This window comes from Bactrocera oleae, chromosome 4, assembly GCF_042242935.1.
Source record: "Bactrocera oleae isolate idBacOlea1 chromosome 4, idBacOlea1, whole genome shotgun sequence".
Lineage (NCBI taxonomy): Eukaryota > Metazoa > Arthropoda > Insecta > Diptera > Tephritidae > Bactrocera > Bactrocera oleae.
The window spans coordinates 62,077,551-62,092,908 of NC_091538.1; the positions used below are offsets into that span (position 1 = coordinate 62,077,551).

Consider the following 15,358-nt stretch of genomic DNA (forward strand, 5'->3'; position numbering starts at 1 on the left):
ACAGTTGTGTCTATGTACCCGGACTCGGATTTTTATCCAACTAAGGGAGAGCAACTTAACAGCATTTCTCAAAATTATCTGAGGAATATTTTCTGTTGTTCTAGAAACAATAAGAGGTTATCATTTGGGTATAATAATTTGGTTTGCGGTTGGAGCTTAACCTCAATCTAGAACTATTTAAGATTTTCTAAAATTTCTTCGTCAATATTAATTAAATTCTTTCATTAAAAATACAACAATTGTTATTCGAATAGTCCTATTACTCCAAATGTGTGGTTAGGTTATATTAGATTGTCGTTAAGTAAAGTAATTGGCTGTATGTTATGTAAAAATGCAATTTCATACCGGATCCTTAGTTATACCGCTAATAGCTATGAATTCCTTTCATATTAGAATATTCGATGCAAAATAAGAATGTTCTGAGTTTTTGAATATCAAGATATATGTATATTATGTATTTGTTATTTGCTTTTGGTAGACAGCCATTCAAGTTTTGGTACCTGATGAATTTCAACTGTTCTATGTCGGGTTTTTGATGGAGGCATTCACAGGGGGCATTCACAGGGAAATTGTAACACCGCTTTCTTATTCACTATGATTTTGCAACTTCACCAAATACTGTTATAGGGCGTTCCCATTTATAACGCACGTTCTCCAAATGTACAATGCCCTATTATAATAGCTGTAAGTCTGTATATACCTTTCCTGGACCTATTTAATAATCATATCTCTTTCGTTATCTAGCATTTGGTTATATATTTTTATCTGTGCTGAGTTGTTTGTTCAAATTGTGTATTTAGCTCCCTCGTGATCGTTATTAGCGGGCATGGTATTATCTCTGCCTCGGACTCGTCTAGAGAGGCTAATGAGCTGACCAACTCGTGCACTAAAAAGCTCTCTACTTTCGTTCATCGAACATGTAAAATATTGAAAACCTTCTACTTGTTGTAATTGTACCTAAATTTCACTTTGGAAACTCTGACAAGTTTGGAGATTTTAAGGGAGCTTCAAATTATTTTACCAGGTTGGCAGATGGAGACTAGAGAACTTGGTGTTTTTTAGAAGCAGAAGGAAAACATAATAGGTTCTGGGCAGTGTGAAGACTCATTCAAACTACTTAAAGTGCATACAAATAAAACAACAACATATCAAAATGATGACATAAGCAACAAAGGCCAAGAAAACACTGAATCAGATTACAACAACAACTCCATCAAAGCAAATATTTCAACGGCGCAAAAAAAAACTTTCCAAAGCAGTAGTCCTGGGAAAACTGACAATTTGCGAAAGAAAGTAGCAACAACAACAACAATAATAACAACAAATCACAGCATTTGTAAAATATAAATGGGGATTGCAACGACTGGTAATCGTCGGCGGCGGTGAACGGCAATGCCGATGGCGTTAACAGCATTGTTGCCACATAGTACAATAACTGTAAATATGTATTTGTGTATATATATGTGTGTGTGCGTGCGCAATGTTGTGACTAAAAATTTCGCTGTGCGCACTGCGGTTGGTTCTCACTGTTGCTCGAGCGACAGCATTCTTAATTTTCTCAATTGTAGTTGTTGTTTTTTCGCCTTGTCTACCCTGTATAGCGGTTATTTGTTGCATAGCATTATTTGTGGCCTCTTACTATCGCTGACGATGTCTGGAGCTTTTCTTGTTATACTGCTGCTGCTGTTGTTGTTGTTGCCGCCTAGCCTGTTTGCCGGGACATTGATGAATGGGAAAAGCGAATGGAGACATTTTTCAAAGAATCAACAATGTCAATACCCACCAGCCGAGGAGGAAGTTCATACATGCAGTGATGACCTAGAATGTTGCTGGTGGCGTCAATGGTGATTGTTGTTGCTATTTTTGATGATCTTGTTAGAAAAGAAAAACAATGTGATCATTGTCTGAGGTAAAGTATTTTAGTCGCACTGCTATATATGTGTAGGTGCGTATAGAAGTAGGCAGCAGTGTCTTAACTTTCTGCCATAGACTCGAGTTTTAGCTTCTGAGTTCGCCATATTTATCCAAATAATGTTGAAAGGTCTATAGTAATAATACATCCAAAAGTTTTCAAAAATGCTGCCTCATCGGTTACGTAACAATATTTTATCCTCATAAAGACCAAAATGAGTATTTGTTAGAAGGAGTTAAACATTTTTGATAATAAACTCCATATTTGCGAGTACTTTTTCATGCCACATACCAAAATAACTAATTCGAGTTAATCATGCAAAGTTAGGTGAACTTGAGTTTATTGTGCAGTGTTAATAAAGAGAAGTTACATTTTGTATGTGGTAAACTCCGAGTTTCGAAGTAGTGTTTAATGTCAAACTCCAAAAATAACCAACCAATGAAATTACAATTTATTGTAAAGAGGTACATTATTTAGGGATAAAATTCCCGTTTGTGAGTAGTATTTAAGTTCAAACAGAAAAAAAGCCAATAAACTCGAGTTATTAATGGAATGCTCAGTGAACTTAAGTTGATAATGTAGTATTTTATTTAAATTTTTTGTGGTAAGCTTCGTGTTTAAGAGTGGTGTGTAATATCAAACACCAGAATTACCAATAAACTCGAGTTAATCATTCAATTCTGAGGTGAACTCGAGTTTATGGTGCAGTGCTTATAAAGAAAAAAAAATTGTTTTATCAAACACCGTATTTATAAATAGTTACACACCTAAAAACTCACTAAACTCGAGTTTATTATAAAGTGGAGTTACATTATTTTGTAGTAAAATTCGAATATAGTGAGTAGTGTTTAATGTCAAACATCAAAATTATCAATAAACTCGAGTTAGCCGAGCAATGGGTGGAATGCAGTTTATGCTGGGAAAATTTATGAAAAGGCTCTTCTTAATCAGTTAATCTAGTAAGAGAAAAAAGTTGGTGAAGTAAAAGGAGAAGACTTATAGTCACGGAATTCTGAGTTAATTTGCAATAAATAATGTCAAAAAACAAAGCGCCACTTTAAACAGCCGAAATGACAAAAAAATTGAAAAACTACAATAATTTGTAAACATTGATTATTTCAAAAGTGAAAGGCCCTAAATTAAGGAACAGTTGATCAGCCTATTCATTTAGCCTTATAATTCTAAATAAAGGATAAACCTAGAAACATTTCGATGACACACATGATACATGGTGGTACATTCGTCTATCTGTTATAAATATTTTATTTCAATGATAATATTAGTGAGCTTGTCCGAAAAATATTACACACCATTGAAATAGAATAAATAAATATGTATGGTCATATTTTAACTGTTTTATGAACTTATATAAATATAATATTATATTGATGTTTTCAATGAATTCAATTTTGAAAGTAGAAGAAAAATTTTTTATATTTGGAGGCTAGCTTTGAAACATGAAGAAATTACATTTAAAATGTTTAAAATGATATCAAAAAGCCGGTTGGAACGGACTATGCGGTTCTCTTTTAAGCCGATTTATTCAAATATTTGATCTAAATTTTCGACGAGTAATTTTATGATGATACCATAAATAGTTTAGTTACTTATGCAGAACTTCATTTGTGTGAATTCATGGATCTCTAATTTTACATGCAAAGTCACTAAATTACCCTCAAGCATAAAAACATAATTATCAATTCACTAAGTGCATAGATAGCGTGTAAAGATCAATCATAATGGATGCGCATGGAATTTCACTACTTTAATCGGCACTCGAGTTATAAAATACACATAAACTCGCATTCGGCAATTACAGGAGGAAAATTTATTTATTATATGCAAAGAGTATGTACTTGTATATAAGTGCTTATGCATATATGTATGTATACATGCATATTCCCTCGCATATTTATTGTATGTAATTGCATGCATGAACTTAAGTGCCCATTATTTTCTTATCTGCGAAGCTTCTCTCCAAAGTTATCAAATCATAATTTAAATGACTGCGCGGCGCCATAATTATCCACTTGGTAGATACTCGTAAATAACAAGAAAAATATTTTACAAAAATAATGAAAACAAAATTTTGCAGAAAATGTAATTTCACCAGCTCTCGAGTACTCATAGACAATAATAATTTGTTGGCAGATAAGCTGCGCAATTTCACTGCAATTGCTGGCAAAAATAAAAACAAAGAAAAGTCACCAGAAATTTAATTTAATTTAATTTATTTGTTTATCCGCACACACAAAACTGTTGACTGTTCACTTTGTTTCATACGTTGCTATGGTTGTTGTTTTTTTTTTCAATATTTGAATATTTTAATTGCAAGCGAAAACGTTTTTCACAAGCACCACAGTGGTCTCCAAACTTTTTATACCCTAAAGAGCGAATATTAAGTTTTGTAACACCGAGAAGGAAATGTCGGAGATCAAAATATATAAATATATGTATAAATTATAAGCGCGACGAGCTGAGCCGATTTAGCCATGTCCGTCTGTTTATACACGAACTAGTTCCTCAGTTTTTGAGATATTGATTTGAAACTACTTCTTTTTCTCTCCAAGAAGCTATTCATTTGTCGGAACTACCGATATTGTATCACTATAGCATATAGTTGCCATACAAACTGAACGATCAAAATCAAGGCCTTCTTTATTTGACGAGACATCTTCACTAAATTTGGCATGACTTATTATCCAAGCTAACCATATAATCTTCGAGGAAATAATTCAGATCCAATCATTATAGCATATAGCTGCCATACAAAGTGACCAATCAAAATAAAATTCTTATATGAAAATTTTTTATTTGTGAAGGGTATTATGAAACCACAGTTTACGCTTTTTCTTTTGTTTTCCTCAAATTATGTTTCAATAACATCCAACAACAAAAACAACTTTAGTTGGTAAAACAAAGAAATGTCTATCAAAAGTTCACGTGGTAAGGCGTAGATCGACCCAACTGCGTATGCCACCCATTACATACCATACATACAAATGTATACCTATCTAAGTACTTATATGTAAATATAAGTGAGCTTACAACAACAATCGTGTTGGGTGCTGTCTGCGTCTGCCACATGCCAGCTGCTGCTACGTCATACGCAATTCGTTGCCTTGCTTGATCACTCAATCCACCTCCGAGCGCTCCAAGTGCTCATTAAGTGGCGCAGATTAGTGGGAAAAACCAACAGTGACAACAACAACAACTGCATGTAAATACTATAATTTTAATAATATCAATTGCCATGCCACCGAAGCCAACATATTTATTTGTTTTCCCATTTTTATTTGCTTTCTTTATTCACCCGTTTTTGTTGGTTTGTTTGTTGTTGGGGTCATTGTGTAGCGAAAGTGATCCTCTACTCACAGTATTTGCTAGTTAAATGGCTTTACAATTGGTTTATTCGATTTTCCACTCAATTGCCATCGATTGAATTGCTATGCCAACAAAGTGAGCGAGTATTATTTAAGCATTAAAACTAGCAGTTAGCCGTTGTGGGTCGGTTTTGCTGCGCCGGCTAATTGACTGACTGATGATCTGGTCTGACGATCACGTGGACCAGTATGCACAGTGGGATATAAGTATGAGAAACATTACACCTACAAATGAGGTGAAAATGTAGTGGAGGATGAAGAAGGATAATACAATTAGAAATGGAAGGAAATCCAGGTAGTGAAATACATATGAATGCCCATATTAATCTAATATTCAATAGGTTTGAACTCTTTTAAATTTGGAAATAGTTTTCATCACATATCAATATAACGGCATCTATGACGTAAAGTTTTACAGATGGCTTTAAAAATGGACTCATGGCTCGTTCCCGGAAGCGCATTTCTCAGTTTTTAAAACAGAAAACAGTCACAGGATGCCAAATCTTGCGAATACCAATCATGCTAGAATGTGACGGCGCTTTATCGTGCTTAAAAATCATACATTTTCTGCCCACAAATCCGTTCGTTTATAACATAGAAGCCTTAAAACGCGTACACCATGGTAATCACAGAAAACGGTGAGCATCACCTTGATTCTACATCGACTTTGGCGAGGTTTTTTCGGTTTCGGCTTATTATTGGAGCGCCTTTCGCTAAATCCACCAGTAATTACCAGTCACCAGTAATGATTTGATGAATGTAGCGTCCTCAGCTACGTTTCCATGCATCTTTTTTGCGACTTGCGACCTTTACTCGACGTCGTTTTTGCAAAAGATTCAAGACCTTTGGTACGAGTCTAGCTATCACACGCTTAATATCCAAAACATTTACCAAAATGTGTTGAGTCGATTCATAAGAGATGTTAAGATCCTCTGCCATCTATCTATCTTTAACTATTTCGATGCTAGCATTAACAAAGCTTTTGATGACTTCCTGACCTTCAGTGAATGCTTTGTGCCACTCGAATACTTGATAAAGTAGACTACCCAAAACACTTCTGCAACATTTTTAATGATTCCGTAGCCGTGAGAGATTGTACTGTCTAGTTTTGCGAGCACAGTTTAAATGGATCAGTCTGAGTCAAATTTGATCAGATGGTATACCATCTCTAATACTACTAAACTTATAATTTTAAATTTTTTGTCTTCATTGTCCATTATCCATTCAGCTACAGTAAAGCATCTGACTGCAACCTATTCGAAAATGATGACAAAAGGTCATCTCTGATTACATTCAATATAATCGAAAGGTATATTGAGCTTTGAAATAAATATTTTTGTATAGAGTTGAGTATCCAAAATTATACGCTTTATTCCAATAGAATCCAATATGCCTACTAGAATTATAGTTCTGAAATAACTCGCGTAAATACTTCAACTGATAGTTGATACATAAGATAATTGATTTTCCGATGATAAAATAGAGCTCCAACACAAAACGTGAGCGAATTCAGTACTACTTTATGACTTAAATATGCCGTTATTACTCATAATAATACTCGCATGAGTCACCTAATTGCTTGCCTCACCAGCGGCCTGCTTCTAAGCACCGTTACCTCATCAAATGCTAAAATATTCTAATTGCATACGCAACCGCCCATTTATTTACGATTTAAATCACTACGCCGATTTATTTATGCTAATTGCATTAGTTTTGCAATTCAATGGCTAAATTTAATAAATTATCGCAATTGATTCATGCGACTGAACGACCTTTTACAGCAGACCGCAATTACAGCGCAGGATTGCACATCCAAAGCCGACTACAATAAATGCGCAACGTCTCTGCTATTCATGCAACAACACCAAAAGATGTGGTATACATACTAGCTGCCACAAACCAACGAATCTACAACACAGACAAAACAAATGCCGAAATGGTTAGGAATTACCGGGTGGCCGAGCTCAGCATTGAACTTTAACACCAATTTTTATTTCTGTCGTAAATATAACAACCGTTATTTGAATTGAATTGAATTTCACAGCAATAAATAAAGAGGCTAGATAAAAGTACGAACTTACATACATATGTATATGTAGATTTTATTATGTTTGGATAGCAAAAGGAACAAAAATTCGGACGACGCTTCCGCATTGATTTTCAATGCAAATAATTTATTAGTGAGTCAATATGGTAAATTCTTCTCTCTATATATAAATTTAAAGGTTTATTTAGCGCATTCACGTGAACAAAAGAATAAGAACTTTATGCAGTTCTTAGATACTTTTTTAGATTGCAAAAATATATTATTTGAAATGTCTAATGAGACTAATGCTGTGAAGGGTGTGGTGAATAAAAATTTGTCACCATAAAGGAAAACTCTACAGTCGCAATGTATAACAATTTAGTCCATACCAACATTTGAATTTCGGAATATTAAAAAGATACTTATGTTGTAAATGCGCAAACTGTATTTGTATAAAAAGATATTGTCAAAATATGAAAATGTTTAGGAAAATTGTTTAAAATGCATTTAAATGAAATAATGAGTCTTATAAGGGTTGCCACATGGCAAAATATATGCTTGGCAAAGTAGCTAAGGACCCTACATACATCAAACACATCATTACTGGTGACGCGACGTGAGTTTATGAATATGATGTCGAGGCTGTCCAACAAACTAGCGAGTGCCGCATCAAAAATGAGTTGAAACCCAAAAGACCGCATCAAAAATCAAGGCGATACTCAATATTGTTTTTGATTATCGTAGATTGGTTACCTATGAATTTATTCCAGAGGGTCAAATGATCAATATGAAATACTAATAGATCATTTTGCAGCGTCTACGTGAAGTAATTCGTCGTAACCGGCCAGGTTTGTGGGCAGAAAATGCATGAATTTTTCACCACGCTAAAGCGCCGTCACATTCTAACATGATTTTAACTGACTCTTTGGTAAAATACGAAACGAAAAGTTATCGCTAATTCACCGTATTTGACAAATGTGGTTCCCTGTGACTTTTTTCTGTTTTGTAAACTGAAAACTCGGCTTTGGGTAACTTGTTGTGTGTAAATAGAAGCCTTTAATAGTCATTCGTCTGTATGTAGTTTTTTTTTTTTTTGCAGCGGTATTGCAGGAAACTGTAAGGCGATGAACTTGCTAGGATAGGTATTTTAGTCTTAATAACTGCGGAATGGAAATGGGTAACGGGTTCTGTTGGCAGGGGAAATCGCTCGCAGCAAGATACGCCTTTCAATGATTGTAGAAATTTTAACTGGGCAATGCCCGATCGGGATTTAGCAGTAAGATTGAATATCTCACCAGATGCCAGCTGCATCAGCTGTTTGAAAGAAGATGAGATATAATTAACTCAACAGTTGCTCCTTGAATGTCCCGCTGTTGCCAAATCAAGCCAAAACACTTCACTTCTCATACTTTTAGACAAGAAATTTAAATAAAACACCTAAGCAGATTTGTGATAGATTCAGGACGGTTTTGCCGATAGCTAATCTCCAACTACTGTAGTTTTTCGACTGTATATAACAGTCTAAGTTCATCATTCATTTAACCTAACTTAACCTGACCTAACCTGGATCTAATTTAATCAGTTGGTATACTAATAGTTATAGTTAATAAATGTTGGTTAATTTTATTGCCACATAGTAAGTTGCGTAGTGTTCATGAATATATCAACTTTATAAGTTCAAAATTGACTAATGAGCGCCCAATTTGTATTCAATATCGCTCATAACTCATATTTATTGCCCTTGCCACTAAGTTGCCTAAACCAGCACAGTTCAAAATAGAAAGCCAACTCATAAATAAAAAAAAGTTGATAGATAAATAACGGTGAATTCTTTCAAGTATTTGAAAATAAAGCAACCAAAAAAATATACCAATGATTTTCATATTATTTTTCGCCCCTACAATTACGATTTTTCTTCGTATTTTTCACACTTCATTGCTTGATTGCGGTATCATCACTTCTGCTCTGCGCGGTCGCTTGCGGAGTGCGTTTGTGCAGCAGCTGGAGAAGCTGACCGTTGGCCATTACTAATGGGCCTGGTGCTTTGTGGTAATGGCTGCTACTCTAGCTGCCTCAGATCAACTGTTGTAGCTGCCACTATTATTACAACTACTACCATTATTATTATTATAGTTGTTGTTAGTGTTGCCATAGTTATTGCTTCGACAGCAGCTGACAATGGGTTGAAGAGCATGACAAATTGTGGTCATTGCTATGTTGATCGTTCGCTTTTGACAGCATTGTTGCTGTTACAGTAAAAAACTTTTCAACGCTTTTTCTACTTTTCTAAGCATTTTTATGTTATGTTGTTGCTATTACAGCATTGCAAGGCGACCGTTCGTCTTCTGTGCGAGGTCATGGTGCTAGCATGGCAATATTTTATCTTTGTAATTGTTGTTGTTGTGAGGAAGTTACTTCAGCTGTTGTTCCAAATGTTTTTTTATACTTCGGTGTTAATATGTTGCATCATGCTGCCGCCATGTAATGCCAGCAGCTGCAACGAGAGCAGCGGACTTCTAGCAGTAAGCGCTGATCGCTTTTTGTTATTGCTGCAACAGTGTTAATCCGCTTTTGCCACGCACTTGGTGTGGTCAATCTTTATTTGACGAGCATCATCGGTAAGCAATCAAGCGATCCGCAATCGCGGCTCATTAGTGATCGATGAATTAGGTGAGAAAGGAAATCGAACTTCCATGCTGTGTTTTTTAACAGATACAAATTAGTAATATATATCAGCTAAGTATAAGTATATATGTATTATATATCAATTATATATTATATATAAATGTATATGGATCGATCATCAGCGATTTAATTGCTCAGTTGCAATTTGTTTTAGTTTTAGGTATAATATAGTGAAACTATTGTTGTAAATGTTGCAACAAGCTGCATTGTCGGGTTTGGAGCTAAATTATATATATACCTATATATTATTACCGGATTATTAATATCGGATGTAGAATGCTGATCCGTCTCGTATCGTAATTTTGAATACGTGAAACGCAGTTATTCGAAAAAAAATATTTAGATTGGCTATCCATCAAGCTAAAACAAAAAAAAATAAGATTTGATAATTTAATTATGTGCAAAACTCAATATATATATGTATGTATAACGAATGAATCTTGGGGCTTGGAATTGAACCAAGTTTTTAATCTCGGATCAAGAGTCATCTGGGCTGAAAACTGATAACTCAGTCTTAACCTCAAATATAAAATGTATCCATAGCTTACATTTGAATAACTTACTGATATTGCCAGAGTCATCGAATACTACACAATTTCAGCCTCAACATGAGTATCGATAAAATAAAGGAAATCGTTTAAATTAGCTGGATACAAAAAGAAGCTTGATGTATGGCTGCCACACGAGTTAACGCATAGAAATCTTATAGTTTGAATTTCCATCTGCTAATAGCTGATAAATCGTAAAAAAATCTATCCATTTCTGGAAGCGTATGTTTGCTGGCGATGCAAAGTGGGTCACCTATGGTAATTTCAAGCGAAAACGGTCGTTGTCGACTCGTGATGAGCCGGCGTTAACCGTGGCCACGTCAGGACTAACTGATAGGAAGCGTTTGCTGTAAGTTTGGTGGGACTGGCACCATATTTGACTTTAATGGGAACATTCTAACTTTTCTAAATAAAACCTTCAATTTGAAATAAAAATAATTGATGTTTACTTGACCTTATATTAAATACTTACGTTTTCCTTATTGAAAAAAAAACTGCCTTTTACGAAGTGTTATCATAAAATAAGGCGAGAGCAATGCTTTTGATAGCAGAGCACTGATTAAGGAGCTCGTAGGATTTCTTAAGATCGTCACAATATTTCTAAAACTTTCGGCAACAACAACCACAAGAAAAACGTTACTTCGAAGGTATAATGCCCTACAGAAATAAAATAAAATTTCCATACAATTATGATTTTGACCGAATTTTTATCGGTCAGCTTGTATGGCAGCTATATCCTATAGTAGTCCCATCTAAACAATATATACGAAAATAGTAGAATTGTATTGGACAATAATCCGTGCAAAATTTTGTGAAGATATCTTGTTAAATAAAAAAGTTTTCAGTTTTTATGGCAGCTATATGCTATAGTGGTCCGATATAGGTAGTTCCGACAAATGAGCAACTTCTTGGTGTGCAAAATTTCAGATCGATATCTCAAAACTTGGGGCTAGTTCGTGTATGTGCAGACAGAGGGACTTGGCCATATCGCCCGCTCAAGTTAGAATTACTGCATGGGTATCTTATAAACTGTACACAGGCCTTGAATTTCCATCTGCTAATTGCTGATAAATCGTAAAAAAATCTATCCATTTCTGGAAGCGTATGTTTGCTGGCGATGCAAAGTGGGTCACCTATGGTAATTTCAAGCGAAAACGGTCGTTGTCGACTCGTGATGAGCCGGCGTTAACCGTGGCCACGTCAGGACTAACTGATAGGAAGCGTTTGCTGTAAGTTTGGTGGGACTGGCACCATATTTGACTTTAATGGGAACATTCTAACTTTTCTAAATAAAACCTTCAATTTGAAATAAAAATAATTGATGTTTACTTGACCTTATATTAAATACTTACGTTTTCCTTACTGTAACCGCCTTATAACCAGTAAACAACCTAATATATTACTATCGACAGAAAAGCATAGTGTTTAAAGCGGCCTCAAGTAAAATAATTAGGGTCACGGAGACTAATACAGTAAAATTTATGGCCACTAGTTTTGTCGGTAGGTAGGATCTATATCTCTCCTTTGTTTATGTACTCAACTAAGTTAGTTGGTTCTTTTAAAATCAGCAAAAAAATATTCTTCGTCATTACTAGAAAATATTATGATCCTTGGAAGTCCCGAAAATCATTCTCTACATCCGGCCAAACATTATTGAAATTAAATATCAGGCAGTAAATTAGCTTAAACCTTCTGGTTACAGAACCCGGCCTAGATTAGCAATGTGAGAGTGAAAATTAGACTATCGCCCAAAAGAATAATACAAATAACCGATTATCTCACTTGTAAAGAAAAAGCCGCCAAAGTGAACTTTTTTTCTTAATCGTGTAGCTTTTTAGCTTTCCAGTATATACCCAACGAACCTTAAAAGCGATTTATTGTAAAAAAAATATATAATATAATATAAGAATATAGATGGCTTGTGAAGAACACTGTGAGTATCATTTGAGTACACGGTCAAATATGTATAGAAAACAATAAAAATACAGAGAAATGGAAAAATATTAGTAGAAACCTTAAGACAACTCTTCCGGTGATGGTCTCATAATTATGAACGCTAGTCTACCACTGAGTCAGCGGATGATGTGTTTTAAGACGCATGAAGATTCGTATGATATTCATTGCATCGAAGCAAATGCGTAATGATGCAGCAATTTATTTCTAACGGCTTCTATAAACATAAAACATTGAGACTAACCAAAGCTTCGCTAATAAAAACAACAATAACAAAAGCAATAGTAGCAAAAACAACAACAACACTTAAAATCACGCACTTCGCCGTGGAGTTGCCATCTTTTGTTATTGTGGCTACCGCCATTGCACTTTTATTGTCAGTAGCCTTTAGTACACGCTGTTCTAGCTGCTTATGGTTGGATGTATGTATGTTGCAAGAATTTCAAGTGCGCACATAACCGTTTATGTGGCAACAAACTGCAAGTCACAACAACAACAAATCAGCTATAGAAGAAGTAGGAGAGCAGAAAAAAAAGAAAAACAAGGGCATGCAACAGAGCACGATTACGCACTACTGACCGGCTGTTGCCACTATTTCCACTGCTGCAAACTGCCGCTACTGCAATTGCGGCAACTACGATGATTCCGGCGGCCAGCAACCTTTTGTGCAACGGAAGCTGTGCCATCGCTACAACGTGCAACGCGCTTGCATGACAGCTTACGCACATGTGTACAAGTACAAGCACAACAACAACAACAGTAGCAACAATGGTGGCAGTATAACTAAGCGAGTGTGGCACTTGGAACAGTAATCAATATTGGCAGCGTCATCAGTGTTATCGGTGCACGCCGCTAGTTATGCAATGATATGTTGTTGACTTTGTTGTTGTTGTTGTTGTCATATAGTTTCATTTGTTTGTGGCATGTTATTTCAGCTTAAACTAACGCAATACGCACTGACTTCACGTTGCGGCACGTCGGCACTCCTTCCGCTGTGGCAAGGTGTTGTAATTGTTGTTGTAAATAGTTTAGCTACAAGTGTTGGCAGTGTTGCACTAGCTGTTTCTCCAATTCAATTTTCTTTATTTATTCTAACACGCATTTTATTAAATTTTGTTGCAACATTAACAGTGGCAGCAGCATTCATGCAACATACAAAATTACGCAGAAAGTTAGTTAGTGGTTGGCAGCGCGACAGCCAGACATACAATAAACTATCCAGTTAGCCGGTTAACTGCTTGTTGCTGCCACTTTAGTTTGTAAGTGCTACGTGCAACATGCAATACGCACGCACATACATATTCATAAGCAGGGAAAACAACTTGCCACCAACTCAATCAATCTTTAACCCGCACAAACACACTAACACACACACACATATTTGTTTGCATTTACTTATTCTACATTTTTCTTCTTCTTTTTCGCTGTCCATTTACAGGATGACATGAGCGATCAGTGCAGCCTCACACAAGCCGGCCTCGAGGAGTACAACATACGCGCCTCATCCTATTACGATCAGCCAGCCATGTTGTTCCATCATCAAAAGCAATCGTCGTATGCACAATCGGAGGGGTATCACAGTTATGTCTCCAGTTCGGATTCCAGCTCGGCCACACCATTCCTGGACAGGTGAGTTTTGCCTTGTCGCAATCAGTGCGTATCACAAACACACACACACACACATACATATGAGTGTGTCGATTGCATCGAAGTTGTTGCTCGCATTTGGCGCGTGTGATAGCCCGTTGGCTCGTTGGTCAGCGACTGGCGTGCCGTTGGCTATCTATCGCCCATTGGCTTTTAACTGCTGGCCGTTTGTCATTTGTCGTTTGGCCATTTCTGTTTATTTTTGAATCATTGATGTTGTAAGTGGTTGTTGTTGTTTATTTGCCAGCGTGTATTTAGTGATTTGTTGCACGTTCGCAGCGTTTATTTGTAGTTACATGCCAGCCGTCTGCTTGCATACTGCGCGTTGCAAGATGTTCTCGCAGACATTAGTTGCATGGAATGTGCCAATTGTGATCTTTCTTTTTACTGTCACGAAATGCTTGCCATACAGCTGGAATGCGATTGCGTTGATGTTTTATTTAATTTATTGAAAAAAAAACTGCCTTTTACGAAGTGTTATCATAAAATAAGGCGAGAGCAATGCTTTTGATAGCAGAGCACTGATTAAGGAGCTCGTAGGATTTCTTAAGATCGTCACAATATTTCTAAAACTTTCGGCAACAACAACCACAAGAAAAACGTTACTTCGAAGGTATAATGCCCTACAGAAATAAAATAAAATTTCCATACAATTATGATTTTGACCGAATTTTTATCGGTCAGCTTGTATGGCAGCTATATCCTATAGTAGTCCCATCTAAACAATATATACGAAAATAGTAGAATTGTATTGGACAATAATCCGTGCAAAATTTTGTGAAGATATCTTGTTAAATAAAAAAGTTTTCAGTTTTTATGGCAGCTATATGCTATAGTGGTCCGATATAGGTAGTTCCGACAAATGAGCAACTTCTTGGTGTGCAAAATTTCAGATCGATATCTCAAAACTTGGGGCTAGTTCGTGTATGTGCAGACAGAGGGACTTGGCCATATCGCCCGCTCAAGTTAGAATTACTGCATGGGTATCTTATAAACTGTACACAGGCCTTGAGCTCGCTGACAGTGAGCTAAAACCTAGTCAAGGAGTAGCAGTAGCATTCAGTTACTTTCATGTTAAACTTGCCTGAACGCCTGACCACAGCGAAATCGTCGGTACACAAACTACATCAGAATGGAAACGAGCAGGGGTTGCCTTGTCTTCGTGCATTCGGGGGCTGGATCTATGGGCTTCGCACAAGCTCAG

At 36.1% G+C, this 15,358-nt stretch overlaps 1 protein-coding gene across 5 annotated transcripts in view; it reads left to right on the forward strand.

The window, feature by feature from the left end:
• Window positions 1–15,358, forward strand: part of Shrm (shroom) — a 270,258-nt gene that overhangs the window by 88,896 nt on the left and 166,004 nt on the right. For all 5 annotated transcript variants that reach the window (XM_070109195.1, XM_070109196.1, XM_070109197.1 and 2 more), the window contains one exon: window positions 13,946–14,136. In XM_070109195.1, the coding sequence (XP_069965296.1) occupies window positions 13,946–14,136 (191 nt within the window). The remainder of the gene's footprint in view (window positions 1–13,945; window positions 14,137–15,358) is intronic.